At 34.7% G+C, this 21,982-nt stretch overlaps 1 protein-coding gene across 1 annotated transcript in view; it reads right to left on the bottom strand.

Moving 5' to 3' along the window:
- CYLC1 (cylicin 1) overlaps window positions 1-14,424 on the bottom strand; it is a gene marked incomplete at both ends in the record, with an annotated part of 57,400 nt that extends 42,976 nt beyond the window's left edge. The window contains 4 exons of the mRNA XM_080795526.1: window positions 4,307-5,914; window positions 7,302-7,420; window positions 10,546-10,586; window positions 14,393-14,424. Of these exons, the coding sequence (XP_080651652.1) occupies window positions 4,307-5,914; window positions 7,302-7,420; window positions 10,546-10,586; window positions 14,393-14,424 (1,800 nt within the window). The remainder of the gene's footprint in view (window positions 1-4,306; window positions 5,915-7,301; window positions 7,421-10,545; window positions 10,587-14,392) is intronic.
- Between the last annotated feature and the right edge of the window lie 7,558 nt (window positions 14,425-21,982).

Genomic DNA, 21,982 nt, shown 5'->3' with positions numbered 1-21,982 from the left:
AAAAAAATTAAAAGAATTACTGGTACTATAACTATTTATAACTATAAATAAATAAATTACTGGTACTATAACAAAATGCAAAACTTTTACACAATGAAGGGAAACATCAACAAAAAATATATCCTGCCAAATGAAGGAAGATATTTCAAATCTTACAGCTGAAAAAGCATTAATATGCAAATTATGTAAACAACTTATACAACACAACATAAAAAAATGCAATTAAAAATGGGCAGAAGACATACACAGACATTTTCCAAGCACAACTTATAGATGGTAAAAAGAAACATATACCCATGCTCAACATCACTAATCATAGGGGAAATGCAAATCAATAGTGAGATATCATTACACACCTGTCAGAATGGCTAAAATAAAAAAGATAAGAAATAACAAAAAACGGTGAAGTGATGATATGGAGAAAAAGGAATCCTTGTGCTCTGTGTGTGGGAACGCGAATTGTTGCATCCACCATGGAAAACAATAGTGATATTTCTCAAAAAATTAAAAATATAATTACCATAATTCACCAAGGAAAACAAAAACACTAATTTAAGGGATCTATGTACCTCAATGTTTACTGCAGCATTGTTTACATTATTGAAGATATGATACCATCCCAAGTGTCCTTTGATTGATGAATGAATAAAAAAGAGCTGGTATAGCTGTACAATGGAGTAGTACTCAGCCATAAAAAAGAAATGAATTCTTCCTGTTTGTAACAACAAGGATGGATCTAGAGCGCATAATGTTAAATGAAATAAGTCAATCAGAGAAACACAAATTCTGTATGTTTTACTCAAGTGTGGAATTTAAAAAAGAAACAGAAAAAAATTGACAAAACAGACCCTTAAATATAGAGAATAAACTGGTAGTTTTCAGAGAGGAAGTGGGGGTGATGGGTGAAATAAGTGAGGGGGATTCAGAGTACATGTATCTTGATGAGTAATGAGAAATATATAGAATTTTTAAGCCATATTATATATCTGGAACAAATATAACTCTGTGTATTAATTATACTTACATTATTTTTTTTTAATTCAAGGTTCTGAATCATGGCATGCTTTACTAACATAATTTAAAAAGTGAATTCTTTTAATCCAGGAGTATAAACAGAGGTGACCCTGAAACATGGCATTAGCCTTATGATTCTGTTATAAGAATCATTAAGATTCAAGAAGGGTAAGACTATGGTTCTTTAAGCCCTTACTAAAAGAGACCTAAGACCCATTAACACAGTTTGCTCATAAATTCCCCAGACAGAAATGAAAAAAAATGTATCTTTTTGAGACTTCCACTTAGAATGCATGGTTCCCTTTTGTGGCCCATAACTCCCTTTTAATATGCTTTGTTTTTGTTCATTTTGTGGGAGTAGAACTGCTTGGAAAAACAGATTTCAGAAAGTCCATTAGTGTCATATGACCTGCAGCTCTTTTAAAGAAACCATATTCATAACCAACCAAGTATATTCCATGTGCTGTTTTTAGAACTGTCAATACAGAAATGAAAAAGCAAATAAGGCTCACTGCCTGTTTGCAGCTTAAATTCTCATTGTGAATACAATTAATAAATAAATGAATAAATATGGAGCTTTAGATAAAGATGCTATATATGAAGATAAATAAATAGGGTTCAGGGCTAGGAGACTGACAGGACACTTGTTGGGGAAGGAGATAACATAGGATATGGTAACCAGGGAAGGCTTCTATGAAGAGATAACATTTAGCCTAAAATAGTGAATGATGAGAATGTTTAGTCATCCATAATGCAGAGGAACATTCCAAGCAGAGGAAACAGCATAATGCTTTGGCAAAAATATCAATCAATCAATTTTGGTGCATATGAAAAACAAACAGAAAAAAAACCAAACAAACAAAAATGCATACTAGTTTGGCTAAATTATATAAGAAATATAGAAATACAGAATTAGAGTGGAAAATAGTTAGGGTCTAGATAATGTAGGCATTGAAAACCAAGGTAGGAAGTTTGAGCTTTATTCTGAATGTAATGGGAAACTGCTGGAGTGTTTGAAGCAGGAGAGAATAGAGATAGCAAGACTACTTAGGCACTATTACAGTATTTCAGGAAAGACAATGATTGAAACTATTTAAGTAGTGGTAGTTAAGATGCAGAGACATGGACTGATACAGGATATATTTTGGAGGTAAGGTAGAGAAATTTTACCGATTGATCATATGTAGGGGATGAGGAAATGAATGGAATCACAGATGACATCCAGGTTTTAAAATATCAAGTGGGTGGATGGTAGCACTATTTACTAAGATGGAAAAGACTGGGGAGGTATATATTTTGGAATGGGTTGAGAGTTGTTATGTTAATTTTGAGATGCCTAGTAGAATTCACACTGAAAATTTCAAGTAGTTGGTTAACATAAGAATTTGTATTTCAATGGAAAGACCATAGGCAAAACATAGATGATATTTAAAGCCATTGGATTAGATGAATTACCAAGAGAGGGCTGTAGATAGAAAAGGTCAGGAACAAAGTCAAACATGAAGAAGAGGGGATAAAATTAAGGTGACAAAAACTACAAGTAAGTAGGAAGGAAACAAGATAGTAGAGTCCTAGAAATCAAGTAAAGTACATATTTTTAGAAAGACAGAGAGGCTATTTTAAATGATGTTGGATTGTAGAATAAGATGAGAGAGGAGAAATCAATGGATGCAGCTATAAGAAGGTAATCAGTATATCTTGAAAAAAGCACTTTCAGTAAAGTGATAGAGATGGAAAGTGATAGAGATGGTAGCTATGCTTATGGAAGCTAATTAAAGAGACTTAATCTGGATGTATACAAGCCCATAACATACCTTGAAATGTTTTCTTTTACAATTAAAATCAGTCTGTGTCTCCAACTTGTTTTCTTGTATTTTACTTATTTTTCATAAAAACTTCTCAGGGAAAAGAACCCAGCTACTTGTGGGTCTTTCTTTTCATTCGCCTTAAAATTTATCCACCAATACATTCTCATTTCTTATAAATATCGTTGTCCTAATGGTTACTCACCCATTGATTCAGCCTGTAAAACTTAGCATTTAGCAAAGAAGTCATTAATCAGCTTTGAGTCTTCAAAACTGACTTTGAGTCTGCTTGGAGAAAAATAGACTTAAAGTCCAGACTTTCTGACAGAAGTGAAAAAAAAAAAGATATCTAAATAAAAACAGGAAAATATATGAAGAGAAAAATGGAGATATATATACATAAACTTTTATTATAAACCAAGGATAGAAAAAACTTGGAATAAAAAGTAAAGAGAGATCTTCATGAGACTAGAAGAGGAAGTAGAAGCCCCTTGAGAGAAAACAAGCATAGGAGGACAGGGAGGAAATGGAGGAAGGGAGGAATTTAATTAACACAAGAAGCTCAAGGTTAAGACTCAGCAATATCTACGGAAGCTCTGAATTTAGCAGAACATACGGCATCCACTCTGTCATGCTGAGAATTGACAATAAACACTGTGAAAGCAGAGGACCCACAGGTTGATGCCCAGAAACCATGCAAATGAATTATTTCTCAAGGTCAGAGAGAGCCTGCAAGGGTAGAGAACATGGGGAACAGGAGACCCTACATTCAAACTGAGATGTCTACTTATTCCCCTTAGAGCCAGATTTTGGAAGAAGGGGGATGAAAGAAGAGATCTGGAGAAAAGAAAAGAAACTAAATTTACAGAGCATTTACTCCCAAAGAGAGCAAATTGACCTGAAAGAGCTTTGAGTCTTCAAAAAGAAAGAGACTAAAGGGATCTAGTTACCCCTAGCAAGTTAATTTATTTCCCTGATTATCAGTAAGAATGATGACTTATAAAGAAATTTAATTCAGATACAGATTAAATTATTTGATTTGCATATTTGAATCCATGCATATTATGTTTTTACTGCGCTGTCTGGCTTTTGGTTGAGTTTTTACTATATTTAGCAACTGCTTGGGAAATGTCTTCCTATTTCATTAAAATCTGCCCCTATTAAAGTTTTAGTCAATTTTCATTTTTTATTCCTTCTTAAGAACATGTAACCACTCTTGTAATTGTATTCTCTTTACAAATAATTTTAAATGTTTTCTTAAGGTGGAAGCCAGTTCTGTGTTACAGTCTAAGTATTATTCTTAACTTTTTGACATTTGTTTTCCAACTCTTTTGAGTCCTTTGGAAGTATTCTTTCTTATCCATTAGTCCTTAACTTGTAAATATTCCAGTAAAATTGAACTACTCTTAAGGAAAATATAAATTCAACCCTTTAAAATATTTTTCATTTTAGTCCATTTTTTCTAAAATAAAACACAGTAAACATACCAAAGGAGCATATCTTCGTTTTAGAGGTGCAGCAGGCATCTTGCTCTGACAGAGACGTTTGATCTTCGGTGATGGTAGCAAAGGCTCACAAGGAGGTAGTGGTGGTCTTTCTCTTGATGGAGGGACTCTACCTGTACCTGTTTTTTCCCCTTTTTCTTTGAATGTAGTCTTTTTGAATGACATTTTGGATTCTCTCTTTAGTTCCAGTTTTTCTTTCTTTGAATCTGTAGATGCAGCATCTGATTCATTAGCAAGTCTCTTTTTAGCCCTAAGTTTATACACTGACTCTTCAGATTCAGCATCTGAACTTTTAAATGTCTTGGGCTTCTTTGAGTGTTTCCTGGAAAATTCATCAGATTCTGCATCAGTAGACTCTATGACCTTCTTTGCATCCTGTTTCTTGGCATCTTTCTTTGAATCTTTCTTAGTCTTCTTTGAATCATATTTATCCTTCAGATATTTATCCCAATCAGATTCAGTTTCAGTAGACTCTTCAGACTTCATTGCAAACTTATTTTTGTCATCTTTCTTTGAATTTCTCTTTTCCTTTTTTTCATCTTTTTTACCCTTTTTTGAATACCATTCAGATTCAGAATCAGCATCAGTAGACACTACATTCTTCTTGGCATCCTTTTTCTTGTCCTCTTTTTTTGAATCTTTCTTATCCTTCTTTTCATCTTTCTTCCAATTCTTTGTCCCCAATTCAGAATCACTTTCAGCATCAGTAGACACTGCATCCTTCTTTTTCTTGTCACTTTTCTTTGAATCTTTCTTAGCCTTTGAATCTTTCTTTGCATCCTTCGAGTCTGTAGAATCTTCATCAGTTGTCTCTGTGTCTTTTTTTGCATCCTTTTTCTTGTCACTTTTCTTTGAATCTTTCTTAGCCTTCTTTGAACCTTTCTTTGCATCTCTTGAGTCTACAGACTCAGCATCAGAGCTTTTCTTTGCATCCTTTTTTGTGTCCTTCTTTGAAGTCTTCTTTGAATTATTCTGAGAGTCATTCTTTAACCACATATCACATTTCATGAATTCAGCACCAGACTCCTCCAAATACAGTATGAAATCCATACTTGAACTATTGTTTGAACAAATCTGTGCTTTGGCATCAGAATTGTTCTTAGTGTCCTTAGAATCCTTCTTTGCACATGTGAATTTGTTATCTGTCTCTTTGGAATTCTTTGAATTTCTCTTACCTTTTTTTTGATATATTGAGACTGTCTTAAAATCAATGGATTCTGGATTTATTTCTAATTTGGACTTTGAATCCTTAGATAGCTCACTGTTACATGATGATTTTGATGGAGTTTTAGCTGCTTGATTTCCTCTTTTAGGTTTCTCATCATTTACCATATTAGATTCTGTAGTTGTTTCATGTGGGCCTTTGTTTTTCTTGGAATTTCTCTGCAAAGTTCTTCCTTTTTTGTCGTCTTTGGACTTTTTAGGTTCTCCATTTTCATGATGGGCTTTAAGAGTATAAGGATTTCTGAATGGAGCCTGTCTTCTGACAGTTAAGTAAACAGATGGCCTTTCGAAAAATTTTTTTAAAGAATGCCTTATCCTTATATGAGCTGGCTTCTGAACTTCCTCTAATTTTCTTTTGCCATGTCTCTGGAAAGATTATTTAGAATAACGATAAACATTTTAAAATAAGTTATATCTTTTTAATATTGAAACATTAAAATTCTCTAGTTTTTCATTAACCATCTACTTAAAATGGAAAAAAAAGTTGCAACATTCTGTGTGTGTTTTGTATGTGAGACACCTCCACATTAGAAACCAAATGACTTCAAACCTTAGGATTTTCTCAATGACTTATACAGAGATTGGAGCAAGCCCACAGTGATCCATGATATTTAAGGGCCCATCCTTACCATTGATATTGGGTTACCATTGATAGTGGGAGAGATCTTTTAAAACATATTGGGCATCTTTCACCCCCAAGTTAGTTCAGAAATAAGCTGACTCCCTTGCAGTTTGTCATGACAATGCTTGTGATAACTGTAGGCTTCAAGCCTTAGCTTGATTTTTACTCCTGCTTTCAACATCTCTGATGAAATCAAGCCTATGAGAGCCCTGGTGTGAACTATTTCCCAAAACAAGAACATAAAATTAAACAAATATCTGATCCTATTAATTTGTGTAGCAGTAGTGTAATTTTTTTAAGTCTCAATCCCAAATCTGTCAAATCTGGTTCAATCTGGTTCTCAAAGTGGAAACATACACCAATTTTGCATTTATCTCTTATAGTCCTTTAACTATTCAGTAGGGACATCACCAGTCAATGAAATGGTCATATATAGTTAAAGGAGGACAATGAAGAGAATCAGGAAACTTGGATCACTACAGATGTAATGAACAGCACTTATATAAATGCACTGACTGTAACTCTGCTTTGGGCGGTGCTTTTGAAACACATTTTGGTATTACCATGGGTGATATCAGACTTCACTTAAATTATAATAGTTAAAATAATATGAAGAGTAAGAATGAGAAAAGAGAAAGATTTGATGTTTCCTTTCAAACATCTCCATCATCTTCTCTTTTTGTAAGCTAGTTTTTCCTTTTCCTTATTAATAATATAATGGCACTTTATAAAAGAGGTAGAAAGCTTGAATGTCCCAGTATCTAGTATCCTGAGTGCCAGATTAAAGAAAATGGAGGGGCCCTGAAACTTCATCAACATTGGCTCATATTCTAAGATTCAGTTTAGATGTATTTGCAGCTGGTAAATATTTCCTGAGAGATCCCACTAGCAGCAGCATTAGGTTCTGTAGCTTTCATAGCCTACTAACTTTATAATGCCTTTGAAAAGGACGATTAAGTAAAGGTGATATAAATAAAAATTTACCTGAAACAGATGGAGGTAATCTGTACCAGTAATTATAAATTTAAAAATTGCTTCAAAAAAGAAGTAAAATTCAAATTACATATATTAATTTATATTTGTATATTATATAATCTTAGATTTAGTTAAAATGACATTTTCAATACTCACAGGAACTGAGATTTGTGATTCTGAAGGTCTTGATCTCTTTTTTCTACCTGGCTGGAGTGGTTTGGGAAATGTCAAAGTAAAATAATCTTGATTCCATAATTTTCCACTTGATTCATTGACTAAAATGAGTGAAGACAATGAATAATTCAGTTAATTGATTTTAATCAGCACTGAAATATTCTTGAGTAAGAAACATATTGTTTAAGATAAGTTATAGCTTAAAACATAGCTTTTTCCTCTGGACTCTATAGTTTATTTGCATATCAATTAGGGAAAATAAAAGATTATTTCTCCATTTAGCACTAAATTATGTTTAAAATTACATTGTAACTTTTTTTCTAGATTAAACTAGTTTCACAATTTTCACTTAAAGCATAGTGGTTGAAAAGAGGTAAAGGATCTGTACTTGAGGAACTACAGAACACTCATGAAAGAAATTGAAGAAGACACAAAAAGATGGAAGACCATTCCATGCTCTTGGATCAGAAGAATAAACATTGTTAAAATGTCTATACTGCCTAGAGCAATCTATACTTTTAATGCCATTCCGATCAAAATTCCACCAGCATTTTTCAAAGAGCTGGAGCAAATAATCCTAAAATTTGTATGGAATCAGAAGAGACCCTGAATCGCTAAGGAAATGTTGAAAAACAAAAATAAAACTGGCGGCATCATGTTACCTGATTTCAAGCTTTACTACAAAACTGTGATCACCAAGACAGCATGGTACTGGCACAAAAACAGATACATAGACAAGTGGAACAGAGTAGAGAGCCCAGAAATGGACCCTCAACTCTATGGTCAAATAATCTTCGACAAAACAGGAAAAAATATCCAGTGGAAAAAAGACGGTCTCTTCAATAAATGGTGCTGGGAAAACTGGACAGCTATATGTAGAAGAATGAAACTCAACCATTCTCTTACACCGTACACAAAGATAAACTCAAAATGGATAAAAGATCTCAATGTGAGACAGGAATCTATCAGAATCCTAGAGGAGGACATAGGCAGTAACCTCTTCGATATCAGTCACAGCAACTTCTTTCAAGATATGTCTCCAAAGGCAAAGGAAACAAAAGCAAAAATGAACTTTTGGGACTTCCTCAAGATCAAAACCTTCTGCACAGCAAAGGAAACAGTCAACAAAACAAAGAGGCAACCCACAGAATGGGAAAAGATATTTGCAAATGACAGTACAGACAAAAGGTTGATATCCAGGATCTATAAAGAACTCCTCAAACTCAACACACACAAAACAGACAATCATATAAAAAAATGGGCAGAAGACATGAACAGACACTTCTCCAATGAAGACATACAAATGGCTATCAGACACATGAAAAAATGTTCATCATCACTAGCCATTAGGGAGATTCAAATTAAAACCACATTGAGATACCACCTTACACCAGTTAGAGTGGCCAAAATTAGCAAGACAGGAAACAACATGTGCTGGAGAGGGTGTGGAGAAAGGGGAACCCTCTTACACTGTTGGTGGGAATGCAAACTGGTGCAGCCACTTTGGAGAACAGTGTGGAGATTCCTTAAGAAATTAAAAATAGATCTTCCCTATGACCCTGCAATTGCACTACTGGGTATTTACCCCAAAGATACAGATGTAGTGAAAAGAAGGGCCATCTGTACCCCAATGTTTATAGCAGCAATGGCCATGGTCACCAAACTGTGGAGAGAACCAAGGTGCCCTTCAATGGATGAATGGATAAGGAAGATGTGGTCCATATACACTATGGAGTATTATGCCTCCATCAGAAAGGATGAATACCCAACATTGGTAGCAACATGGACGGGACTGGAAGAGATGATGCTGAGTGAAATAAGTCAAGCAGAGAGTCAATTATCCTATGGTTTCACTTATTTGTGGAGCATAACAAATAATATGGAGGACAAGGGTAGATGGATAGGAGAAGGTTGTTGAGGGAAATTGGAAGGGGAGGTGAACCATGAGAGACTATGGACTCTGAAAAACAACCTGAGGGTTTTGAAGGGGCAGGGGGTGGAAGCTTGGGGGAACTAGGTGGTCGGTATTAGGGAGGGCACGTATTGCATGGAGCACTGGGTGTGGTGCAAAAACAATGAATACTGTTACACTGAAAAGAAATAAAAAATTTAAAAAAAAGCATAGTGGTTGAAATAATACAAACAGTAGGAATGGAAAATAGAGAAAGATTTGATGTTTCCTTTCAAATATCTCCATCATCTTCTCTAGTTTGGCTTTTCTTTATGTCACACTGGTTATGTTGCAGACAATATGTCTCCTCTAGTCCCTATAGTTGCACAATGCAGAGCACAAAGTAGTCAGTAAAGTCTTTATTGATTAAATCTAATAATTTATTTTAGCGCTCTGACCTTAATGATATCCAAGCCATAGAATTCAGGGTTACAAACCTAAATCCTGATTTTAGTTCATGATCACTACATTAAAATATTTAAAGAGCTATTATATGAAAGTGTAGTAGTAATAGTAATAACAGAATAGCTGAAACGGCTAACATTTATATACTGCTGATTATTTGTCAGACTGTTTTAAGCACATTTAATTATCAAAACAACCCTTTGAATTAGATATAATTTATAATTGCTTCAATTTTATAGATGTACAAAAATGAAGCACTGAGAGAAGTTAAATTGCTTGCCAAAAATCGTAAAGTGGAAGAGCTGAGATTCAAAGACCTGTAGTTTGGCTCAGAGTCCATACTCTTAATCACAGTGTTAAGAGAATTCTATTTATTTCCCTAAGAATTGGACTAGGTCCAGTGGGTTAGAGTTGTATCAGTGCAGGCAGATATCTGTTCAATATATAGGAGAACTTTCCCTAAGTTGTAGCTGTTCAACAAAATGAAATGTCCACTTTCATCATTTTGACTATTTTTTCTGTACTCTGGGTTTTATAATTGTGGATTTTAAACAAAAGGAAAACTTACACAATTAAGGTTGGTTTTTATAATGAGGAAGAATAAGCTATTTACTTTAAAATAGCTAGTACAAACCCACACCAAGGTCAGAAATATTTTAAACACACACACATTCCAACACACATACACATATACACATAATATAGGCTCTTTTGTTTTATTATTTTTAAATATAGGCTCTTTTAAATATTAAGAAAAAATCAGTGCACTTTATGTTTTATAACATTGAATTGAAGATACTAGTCATTTGTCCCTAAAATAATTTTAAATATAATCTAAATAATATTGTACTTTAAAGATTCAATTCTTACTTGGTATGGAATTATCATTTGTTCTGATGTTCACTTCTTGCCTGTTTAAAAAAAAAAGCTTCAATTAAACTTGTGCTATAGTTAATAATAACTAATAATAATAGTATGTCAATAATAAAATATTATTTGTAATATTATACAGTATGATTATAATACAATATAATATAATATAATATAATACAATATAATATACCAGTGAGAATGCCTGGTATCAAAAAGACAAGAAAATAAGTGTCTGTGAGGATGTACAGAAAGGAAACATTTGAACTCTGTTGGTAGGAATGTAAACTGCTGCATCTACTGTGGAAAACAGCATAGAGGTTCCTCCAAAAACTAAAAATAGAAGTACCATATGATGCAGTAATTCCACTTTTGGGTGTTTACTTGAGGAAACAAAACATTAATTAAAAAAGCCATATGAGGGGCACCTGGGTGGCTCAGTGGGTTAAGCCTCTGCCTTCAGCTCAGGTCATGATCCCAGGGTCCTGGGATCGAGCCCCACATCGGGCTCTCTGCTCAGCAGGGAGCCTGCTTCTCCCTCTCCCTCTGCCTGCCTCTCTGCCTGCTTGTGATCTCTCTTTCTATCAAATAAATAAATAAAATCTTAAAAAAAAAGCTTTATGAACCACTATGTTTACTGCAACATTATTTATAATAACTAAGATACAGAAGCAACCTAACTGTCCATCCATAGATGAATGGCTAAAGAAGATGTAGTATAGGGGTGCCTGGGTGGCTCAGTGGGTTAAGCCTCTGCCTTCAGCTCAGGTTGTGATCTCAGGGTCCTGGGATCGAGCCCCATAACGGGCTCTTTGCTCAGCAGGGAGCCTGCTCCCCCCTCTCTCTCTCTGCCTGCCTCCCTGCCTACTTGTGGTCTCTGTCTGTCAAATAAATAAAATCTAAAAAAAAAAAAGATGTAAAATATATATGTATATATATATACATATATTGAGAAATATGTATGAATATAATTATATGTATATATGAATACAATATGAATATATATGAATATAAATATAAAAATGTACATATATACATATAAAAATATTTCTCAGCCATAAAAAATAATTAAATATTCCCATTTGCAACAACATGGATGGGCTTAAAAGGCATTATACAAAGTAAAATAAGTCAGGTAAGGAAATTAAAAAATGTTATATGATTTTATTTATATGTGGAATCAAGAAAAAACAAACAATGTATATATAAACAAAAATAGAAACAGACTCAAATACAGAGAACAAGCTGGTGGTTGCCAGAGAAGAGGGTGGCAGGATGAACAAAATAGGTAAAGAGGATTAAGAGTTACAAAATTTCCATTATACAATAAATAACAGGGATGAAATGTATAGCACAGGGAATATAACCAATAGTTTAATAATGTAGTATGCTGACAGATGATAACTGCACTAACTGTGGTGAGCACTGCATAATATATAAAATTGTTAAATCACTGTGTTCTACAACTGGAACTAATATAATATTGTATGTCAACTATACTTCAATTAAAAAGTAACATAAATTTTAAAACATGCCAAAATATTATATATCTCCTATGTAATAAATAAATATTTGTACTATAAACACTGATAAACATATAACAAAAATAATTTAAATTTGTACTATTGCTAATAATAATAATAAAAATATTGTTATAAGCCTTCAGTTGTAACACTTTGAAGAATTTTTTTAGTGTAGTTGATACAATGTTATATTAGTTTCAGTTGTACAATATAGTGATTTCACGAATTTATACATTATGTTATGTTCACAAGTGTAGCCCTCATCTGTCCCAATACATTGCTGTTACAATGTAACTATTATCATCATGCTATGATGACTGTCAACTATCGGTTCCCTGCATTTATAGGTCTGATTATTCTTCTTGTTTGTGAATTTATTTTTTGAGATTCCACTTATAAGTGAAATTATATGATATTTGACTTTCCCAGCCTGATTTATTTCATGTATCATAACACTCTTAAGGTCCATCCATGTTGTCTAAAATGACAAGGTCTCATCCTTTCCTACTGTTGCATAATATTCCTGATATATGTATTTAGATGTTTTCCTCCTTTTTAAAAATATTTTTTAGACTATTTTGAGGAGAATAGTATTAAATCTTCTTCAAAGGTTTGGTATAATTCAACTGTGAAGCCATCTGGCCCAGGACTTTTATTTTTTGACAGTTTTTTTGATTACTGATTCAACTTCATTACTAGTAATTGGTCTGTTCAGATTTTCTATTTCTTCCTGATTCAGATTTCAAAGATCGTTTGTTTCTAGGAATTTATCCATGTCTTCTACACTGTCTTATTTGTTGATACATACATTTTTGTAGTATTCAATTATAATTCTTTAATTTCTCTTGTGTCACTTGCTACTTCTCTTCTCTCATTTCTTATTTTATTTGGGTACTTTCTCTCTCTCTCTCTCTCTTTTCTTGATGAGACTGGCTAAGGATTTATCAATTTTGTTTATCCTTTTAAAGAACCAGGTCTTGGATTCATTGATTTTTTTTCTTTTCTTTTTTTTTTTTCTTTTTAGTTTCTATGCCATTTAGTTCTTCTGACCATTGTTATTTCCTTCCTTTTACTCACCTTGGGATTTTTGTTTGTTTTCCTAGTTCCTTTATATGTAAGGTTTAATTGTTTATGTGAGCCTTTTCTTGTTTGTTTAGATAGGTCTGTATCCCAATATATTTCCTACTTAGAAGTGATTTTACTGTGTCCCACAGATTTTGCATTTTCATTTTCATTTTTCTCCATTTATTTACTTTATATTTCTTCTTTGACTGATTAACTCATTGGTTCTTTAGTGTCATGTTGTTTAGTCTCCATGTGTTCGTGTTTGTTGTCTATTCTAGTCTTTTCTCTTGTGATAGATTTCTAGTTTCATCTGTTGTGACTGGAAAAGATGCATGATTTCAATCTTCTTAAATTTATTGAGGCTTGTTTTGTGTCCTAACATGTGACCCACTCTGGAGAACGTTCCATGCACACTTGAAAATAATGAATGTTCTATTGTTTTTGGATGGAATGTTCTGTATATACCTCTTATGATGATCTTGCCCAATGTGTCATTCAAAGACATTATTTCTTTGTTGATTTTCTGCCCAGATGATCTATCCATTGATATAAGTGGGTGTAGAGTATCTTACTATAATGCATTGTCATCAATTTTTCCCTTTATTTCTGTTAATATTTATTTTATGTATTTAGGTCCTCCACTGTTGGGTCTGTAGATTTTATAATTGTTATAGCCTTCTGTTGGAGTATCATTATGTAATGTATCATTATGTAATGTTTTCTTTTTGTCTCCTGTAAACAGTCTTTGTTTTAAAGTCTATTTTTCAATAAGCAAATAAATAAAGTCTATTTTTTCTGACTTCAGTATCACTACCATGTCTTTTTCTTTTGTTTCCATTTGCATAGTATGCGTGTTTTTTTAATCCCTTCACTTTCAGTCTCTTTATAGGTCTGAAGTCTGTCTCTTGTCAGCAGCATATATAGACGTTAGGTTTATTTTTTATCCATTCCACCATACTATGTATTTGATTAAATAATTTAAGTCATTTAATTTTAAAGTAATTCTTTTTTTAAAATTAATTTATTTATTTTAATAAACATATAATGTATTTTTATCCCGAGGGGTACAGGTCTGTGAATCGCCAGGTTTACACATTTCACAGCACTCATCATAGCACATACCCTCCCCAATGTCCATATCCCACCACCTTCTCCCATCATCCCTCCCCCCAGCAAACCTCAGTCTGCTTTTTGAGATTGAGTCTTTTATGGTTTGTCTCCCTACCAATCCCATCTTCTTTCATTTTTTCTTTTCCTACCTCCCCGCAACCCCCCGACATTGCATCTCCATTTCCTCATATCAAAGAGATCATATGATAGTTGTCTTTCTCCGATTGACTTATTTCACTTATTGCCCTCTAGTTCCATCCACGTCATTGCAAAGGGCAAGATTTCATTTCTTTTGATGGCTGCATAGTATTCCATTGTGTATATATACCACTCCTTCTATATCCACTCATCTGTTGATGGACATCTAGGTTCTTTCCATAGTTTGGCTATTGTGAACATTGCTGCTATAAACATTCGGGTGCACATGCCCCTTCGGAGCACCACGTTTGTATCTTTAGGATATATGCCCAGTAGTGCAATTGCTGGGTCATAGGGTAGCTCTATTTTCACCTTTTTGAGGAACCTCCACAGTTTTCCAGAGTGGTTGCACCAGCTTGCATTCCCACCAACAGTGTAGGAGGGTTCCCCTTTCTCCGCATCCTCGCCAGCATCTGTCATTTCTTGACTTGTTCATTTTAGCCATTCTAACTGGTGTGAGGTGGTATCTCATTGTGGTTTTGATTTGTATTTCCCTGATGCTGAGTGATGTGGAGCACTTTTTCATATGTCTGTTGGCCATCTGGATGTCTTCTTTGCAGAAATGTCTGTTCATGTCCTCTGCCCATTTCCTGATTGGATTATTTGTTCTTTGGGTATTGAGTTTGCTAAGTTCTTTATAGATTTTGGATACTAGTCCTTTATCTGATATGTCGTTTGCAAATATCTTCTCCCATTCTGTCAGTTGTCTTTTGGTTTTGTTAACTGTTTCCTTTGCTGTGCAAAAGCTTTTGATCTTGATGAAGCCCCAATAGTTCATTTTTGCCCTTGCTTCCCTTGCCTTTGGCAATGTTTCTAGGAAGAAGTTGCTGCGGTTGAGGTCAAAGAGGTTGCTGCCTGCGTTCTCCTCAAGGATTTAGATGGATTCCTTTCTCATGTTGAGGTCCTTCATCCATTTTGAGTCTATTTTCGTGTGTGGTGTAAGGAAATAGTCCAATTTCATTTTTCTGCATGTGGCTGTCCAATTTTCCCAGCACCATTTGGTGAAGAGGCTGTCTTTTTTCCATTGGACATTCCTTCCTGCTTTGTTGAAGATTAGTTGACCATAGAGTTGAGGGTCTATTTCTGGGCTCTCTATTCTATTACATTGATCTATATGTCTTTGTGCCAGTACCATACTGTATTGATGATGACAGCTTTGTAATAGAGCTTGAAGTCTGGAATTGTGATGTCACTGACTTTGGCTTTCTTTTTTAATATTCCTTTCACTATTCGAGGTCTTTTCTGGTTCCATATGAATTTTAGGATTATTTGTTCTATTTATTTGAAAAAAATGGATGGGATTTTGATAGGGATTGCATTAAATGCATAGATTGCTTTAGGTAGAATAGACATTTTCACAATATTTGTTCTTCCAATCCAGGAGCATGGAACATTTTTCCATTTCTTTGTGTCTTCCTCAATTTCTTTCATGAATACTTTATAATTTTCTGAGTATAGATTCTTTGCCTCTTTGGTTAGGTTTATTCCTAGGTATCTTATGGTTTTGGGTGCGATTGTAAATGGGACTGACTTCTCAATTTCTCTTTCTTCTGTCTTGTTGTTAGTGTAAAGAAATGCAACTGATTTCTGTGCATTGATTTTATGTCCTGAAACTTTACTGAATTCCTGTATAAGTTCTAGGAGACTTGGAGTGGAGTCTTTTGGGTTTTCCACATATATTATCATATCATCTGCAAAAAGTGAGAGTTTGACTTCTTCTTTGCCGATTTGGATGCCTTTAATTTCTTTTTGTTGTCTGATTGCTGAGGCTAGGACTTCTAGTACTATGTTGAATAGCAGTGGTGATAATGGACATCCCTGCCATGTTCCTGACCTTAGCGGAAAAGCTCTCAGTTTTTCTCCATTGAGAATGATATTTGCAGTGGGTTTTTCATAGATGGCTTTGATAATATTGAGGTATATGCCCTCTATCCCTACACTTTGAAGAGTTTTGATCAGGAAGGGATGCTGTACTTTGTCAAATACTTTTTCGGCATCTATGGAGAGTATCATATGGTTCTTGTTCTTTCTTTTATTAATGTATTGTATCACATTGATTGATTTGTGGATGTTGAACCAACCTTCCAGCCCTGAAATAAATCCCACTTGGTCGTGGTGAATAATCCTTTTAATGGACTGTTGGATCCTATTTGCTAGTATTTTGGTGAGAATTTTTGCATCTGTGTTCATCAAGGATATTGGTCTGTAATTCTCTTTTTCGATGGGATCCTTGTCTGGTTTTGGGATCAAGGTAATCCTGGCCTCATAAAATGAGTTTGGAAGTTGTCCTTCCATTTCTATTTTTTTGAAAATTTTCAGGAGAATAGCAATTAATTCTTCTCTCAGTGTTTGGTAGAGTTCCCCTGGGAAGCTGTCTGGCCCTGGGCTTTTGTTTGTTTGGAGATTTTTGATGACTGTTTCAATCTCCTTACTGGTTATGGGTCTGTTCAGGTTATCTATTTCTTCCTGGTTCAGTTGTGGTAGTTTATATGTCTCTAGAAATGTATCCATTTCTTCCAGATTCTCAAATTTGTTGGCGTAGAGTTGATTGTAGTATGTTCTTATAATTGTTTGTATTTCTTTGGTGTTGGTTGTGATCTCTCCTCTTTCATTCACGATTTCATTTATTTGCATCCTTTCTCTTTTCTTTTGATAAGTCTGGCCAGGGGTTTGTCAATCTTATGAATTCTTTCAAAGAACCAGCTCCTAGTTTTGTTGATCTCTTCTGCTGTTCTTTTGGTTTCTATTTCATTGACTTCTACTCTGATCTTTATTATTTCTCTTCTCCTGCTGGGTTAGGCTTTCTTTGTTTTTCTCTCTCCAGCTCCTTTAGGTGTAGGGTTAGGTTGTGTATTTGAGACCTTTCTTGTTTCTTGAGAAAGGCTTGCACCGCTATATATTTTCCTCTCAGGACTGCCTTTGTTGTGTCCCACAGATTTTGAACCATTGTGTTTTCATTATCATTTGTTTCCATGAATTTTTTCAAATCTTCTTTAATTTCCTGGTTGACCCATTCATTTTTTAGAAGGATGCTGTTTAGCTTCCATATATTTGCATTCTTTCCAAATTTCCTCTTGTGGTTGAGTTCTAGTTTCAGAGCATTTTGGTCTGAAAGTATGCAGGGAATTATCCCAATCTTTTGATACTGGTTGAGACCTGATTTATGACCCAGGATGTGGTCTATTCTGGAGAATGTTCCATGTGCACTAGAGAAGAATGTATATTCTGTTGCTTTGGGATGGAATGTTCTGAATATATCTGTGATGTCCATCTGGTCCAGTGTGTCATTTAAGGCCTTTATTTCCTTTTTGATCTTTTGCTTAGATGATCTGCCCATTTCAGTGAGGGGAGTGTTAAATTCCCCTACTATTATTGTATTACTGTCGATGTATTTCTTTGATTTTGTTATTAATTGGTTTATATGGTTGGCTGCTCCCATGTTAGGGGCATAGATATTTAAGATTGTTAGGTCCCAGCCAAGACCAACTTCACTCACCAAGAACAGCGGAATTCCAGAGGAGGAGAAAGCAAATCTTATATGGACAAAATGACAAGGCAGAAAAACTCACCACATAAAAAAGAACAAGAGGCAGTACTGAAGGCTGGGGACCTAATCAATATGGACATTGGTAATATGACAGATCTAGAGTTCAGATTGACGATTCTCAAGTTTCTAGCCATGCTCGAAAAAGGCATAGAAGATATTAGAGAAACGCTCTCCAGAGAGATAAAAGCCCTTTCTGGAGAAATAAAAGAACTAAAATCTAACCAAGTTGAAATAAAAAATTAATGAGGTACAATCAGAAATGGAAACTCTTACTGCTAGGATAAATGAGGTAGAAGAAAGAATTAGTGACATAGAAGACCAAATGACAGAGAATAAAGAAGCTGAGCAAAAGAGAGACAAACAAATACTGGACCACGAGGAGAGAATGCTAGAGATAAGTGACACCATAAGACGACACAACATTAGAATAATTGGGATTCCAGAAGAAGAAGAAAGAGAGAGGGGAGCAGAAGGTATATTGGAGACAATTATTGGAGAGAATTTTCCTAATATGGCAAAGGGAACAAACATCAAAATCCAGGAGATACTAAGAACGCCCCTCAAAATCAATAAAAATAGGTCCACACCTCATCACCTGATAGTAAAATTTACAAATCTTAGCGACAAAGAGAAAATCCTGAAAGCAGCCCGGGACAAGAAGTCTGTAACATACAAGGGTAAAAACATTAGATTGGCAGCGGACCTATCCACAGAGACCTGGCAGGCCAGAAAGAACTGGCATGATATATTCAGAGCACTAAACGAGAAAAACATGCAGCCAAGAATACTATATCCGGCTAGGCTATCACTGAAAATAGAAGGAGAGATAAAGAGCTTCCAGGACAAACAAAAGCTGAAAGAATTTGCAAACCAAATCAGCTCTACTGGAAATATTGAAAGGGGTCCTCTAAGCAAAGAGAGACCCTAAAAGTGGTAGTTCAGAAAGAAACAGGAGAATATACAGTAACAGTCACCTTACAGGCAATACAATGGCAATAAATTCATATCTCTCAACAGTTACCCTGAATGTTAATGGGCTAAATTCCCCAATCAAAAGACACAGAGTATCAGAATGGATAAAAAAACAAAACCCATCAATATGCTGCCTACAAGAAACTCATTTTAAACCCGAAGACACCTCCAGATTTAAAGTGAGGGGGTGGAAAACAATGTACCATGCTAATGGACATCAGAAGAAAGCTGGGGTGGCAATCCTTAGATCAGATCAATTAAATTTTAAGCCAAAGACTATAATAAGAGATGAGGAAGGACACTATATCGTACTCAAAGGGTGTGTCCAACAATTAAAGTAATCCTTGATGTGTACTTATTTTCATTTTGTTAATTGTTTTCTGGTTCTTTTTGCAATTCTTCCTTTTTTTCCTTTCTTCTTCTCTTGTTCTCTTTCTTTTTTATTCCTAGTTCTTATAGTCTTACATTTGTATTCCATTCTCTTTGTTTTTTATATATCTATCATAGGTTTTGGGTTTCTGTTTGTTATGAGGTTCATATAAATAATCTTATGTAAATAGCAATCTATGTGAATTTTGTTGTCATTTAAGTTCAAAGACTTTTAAAAACTAATTTATTTTTCTGTTTTCCCTTCTTTTTTACTCCTTCCTCCATGTTTTATATATATTTACATGGTCATATATATAATAATCATTTATATATTACTTATAGTCTTTTAAATGTTTTTATTAGTAATTGTCTTATGTCTAATTAGGGTCACTTTTTTTTCACTTTAAAAGTCCCTTTATCATTTTTTATATAACTGGTTTATTTGTGATAAACTCTTTTATTTTTTGTGAAAATTCTTTATCTCTCCATCAAATCTGAATAATCTTGTCAGGTTGAGTATCCTTGGTTGTAGGTATTTCCTTTCAGCATTTTGAATATATCATTGCATTCCTTCCGGGCCTGCAAAGATTCTGCTGAAGCCTTATGTTTTCCCTTGTAGGTAACTTTTTGCTTCTCTCTTACTGTTTTAAGGTTATCTTTAACTTTTGACATTTTAATTATTTTGTCATGGTGTGGACATCTTTGGGTGTGAAATTCTCAGTGTTTCTTGGATTGGGTGTCTATTTCTTCCCTGTGTTAGGGAATGTTTCAGTATTATTTCTTCAAATATTTTTTTCCTATCCTTTTCTCTCTCTTCTCCTTCTTCTGGGGCTTCTATAATGTGAGAATTTGTTTCCTTTATGTTGTCTAAGAGTTCCTTTAACCAATTATCAAATTTCATTTTTTCTTTCTTTTCTTGTCCTTTAGTTTGAGTATTTTACATTGCCCTGCCTTCCAGGGCAGAATATATCATTGATATATTCTTCTATATCTGCTGATCTGCTGCTGAGACACAAGACTCATTGAAGTGGCAGGCCAGTTAGGGTGCTCAGACTGCACTGGTCTGTGCTTTCAAAGTAAAGGAGGAGTTTAGACTATGCATGTTCATCCCTACCACCAGGAGAGCATTCCAACAGCTCTCCTACCATTTGGCAGCATTCTCAGGCTGACTTTTTTCTATTATAGTTGCCCATTTGAACTGCAGCTTCTTAAAGAAGGAAAAAATAGTAAAAGAAAAAAAATAGAAATTTTAAGGAATACAAAAAAGAGCAAAAAGAAAGAAGACAAAAAAATGTGGGTGATTTGCCATGCCCCAGCATGACTAGGGCTGTGTTGGCTTGTGTACACTGAACTGGCTGAGATTGTAAGCTCACTGTGTGGGACTGGACTTTATTCCAGTCTGGGACTTTAAGGTGGGGGTGAGAGAACATTTCCACAGCTTCTGTGGCCCCTTTTAAACAGCAGCATTTTTCCTGTGCCCCAGCTCAACTAAAAGTGGTGTGAGCTTGTGAACTCTGAGCTCACTGAGGTTATAAGCTTGTTGTGTCAACTACACCAACTAGTTACGGAGTCTGGACCCTTCCTTGGTATGGGCTTTTAAGGTGGAGTGCAAAAATAAACTGTGTTGTTCTCTAGTCCCTCTGACTTGGAGAACATTCCTGCAGCTCTTTTTCTACTTGGTAGAGTTCTAGTGTTGTCTCTTTTATATACTAGTTGCTTAGTTTCTTTCTTTCTTTCTTTCTTTTTTTTTTTTTAGCAGCTCCAGATACTGCTGATTTTTTTTAAGATTTTATTTATTTATTTGTCAGAGAGAGAGAGAGAGCACACACAAGCAGGCAGAGGCAGAGAGAGAAGCAGACTCCCTGCTGAGCAAGGAGCCCGATGTGGGACTTGATCCCAGGACTCTGGGATCATGACCTGAGCCGAAGGCAGTGGCTTAACCAACTGAGCCACCCAGGTGTCCCTTTTTAAAATTTAAAATCAGTTTAGTTAACATACACTATTATAGTATTATTAGTTTCAGGGGTAAAATTTAGTGATTCATCAGTTGCCTATAACACCCAGTGCTCATGATATCAAGTGCCCTTCTTAATGCCCATCATCCATTTATCCCATCCACCCACCACTTCCCTCCAGCAACTCTGTTTGTTCCCTCTAATGAAGAGTCTCATGGTTTGCCTCCTTCTCTGTTCTTATCTTGTTTTATTTTTTTCTTCCTTTCCCCTATGTTCATCTGATTTGTTTCTTAAATATCACATATGAGTGAAGTCATATGGTATTTGTCTTAGTATAACTGATTTATACTTATACTTTAACTTCATACTTGCTTAACATAATAACCTCTAATTCCATCCATGTCTTTGCAAATGGCAGGATTTCACTCTTTTTGATGGCTGAGTAATATTCCATTGTATATACAGACAACCTGCTCTTTATCCATTAATCTGTCAATGGACATCTGTTTTTTTCCCATATTTTGGCCTTTGTGGACATTGGTACTATAAATATTGGGGGTGCAGGTGTCCCTTTGAATCACTATTTTTGTATCCTTTGGATAAATACCTAATTGTGCAATTGCTGGGTCCTATGGTAGTTCTATTTTTAACTTTTTGAGGAAACTCCATACTGTTTTCCACAGTGGTGGTACTAGGTT

The sequence above is a fragment of the Martes martes genome (assembly GCF_963455335.1).
Source record: "Martes martes genome assembly, chromosome: X".
Classification (NCBI taxonomy): Eukaryota; Metazoa; Chordata; class Mammalia; order Carnivora; family Mustelidae; genus Martes; species Martes martes.
This window is presented reverse-complemented; position numbering and strand designations above follow the sequence as displayed.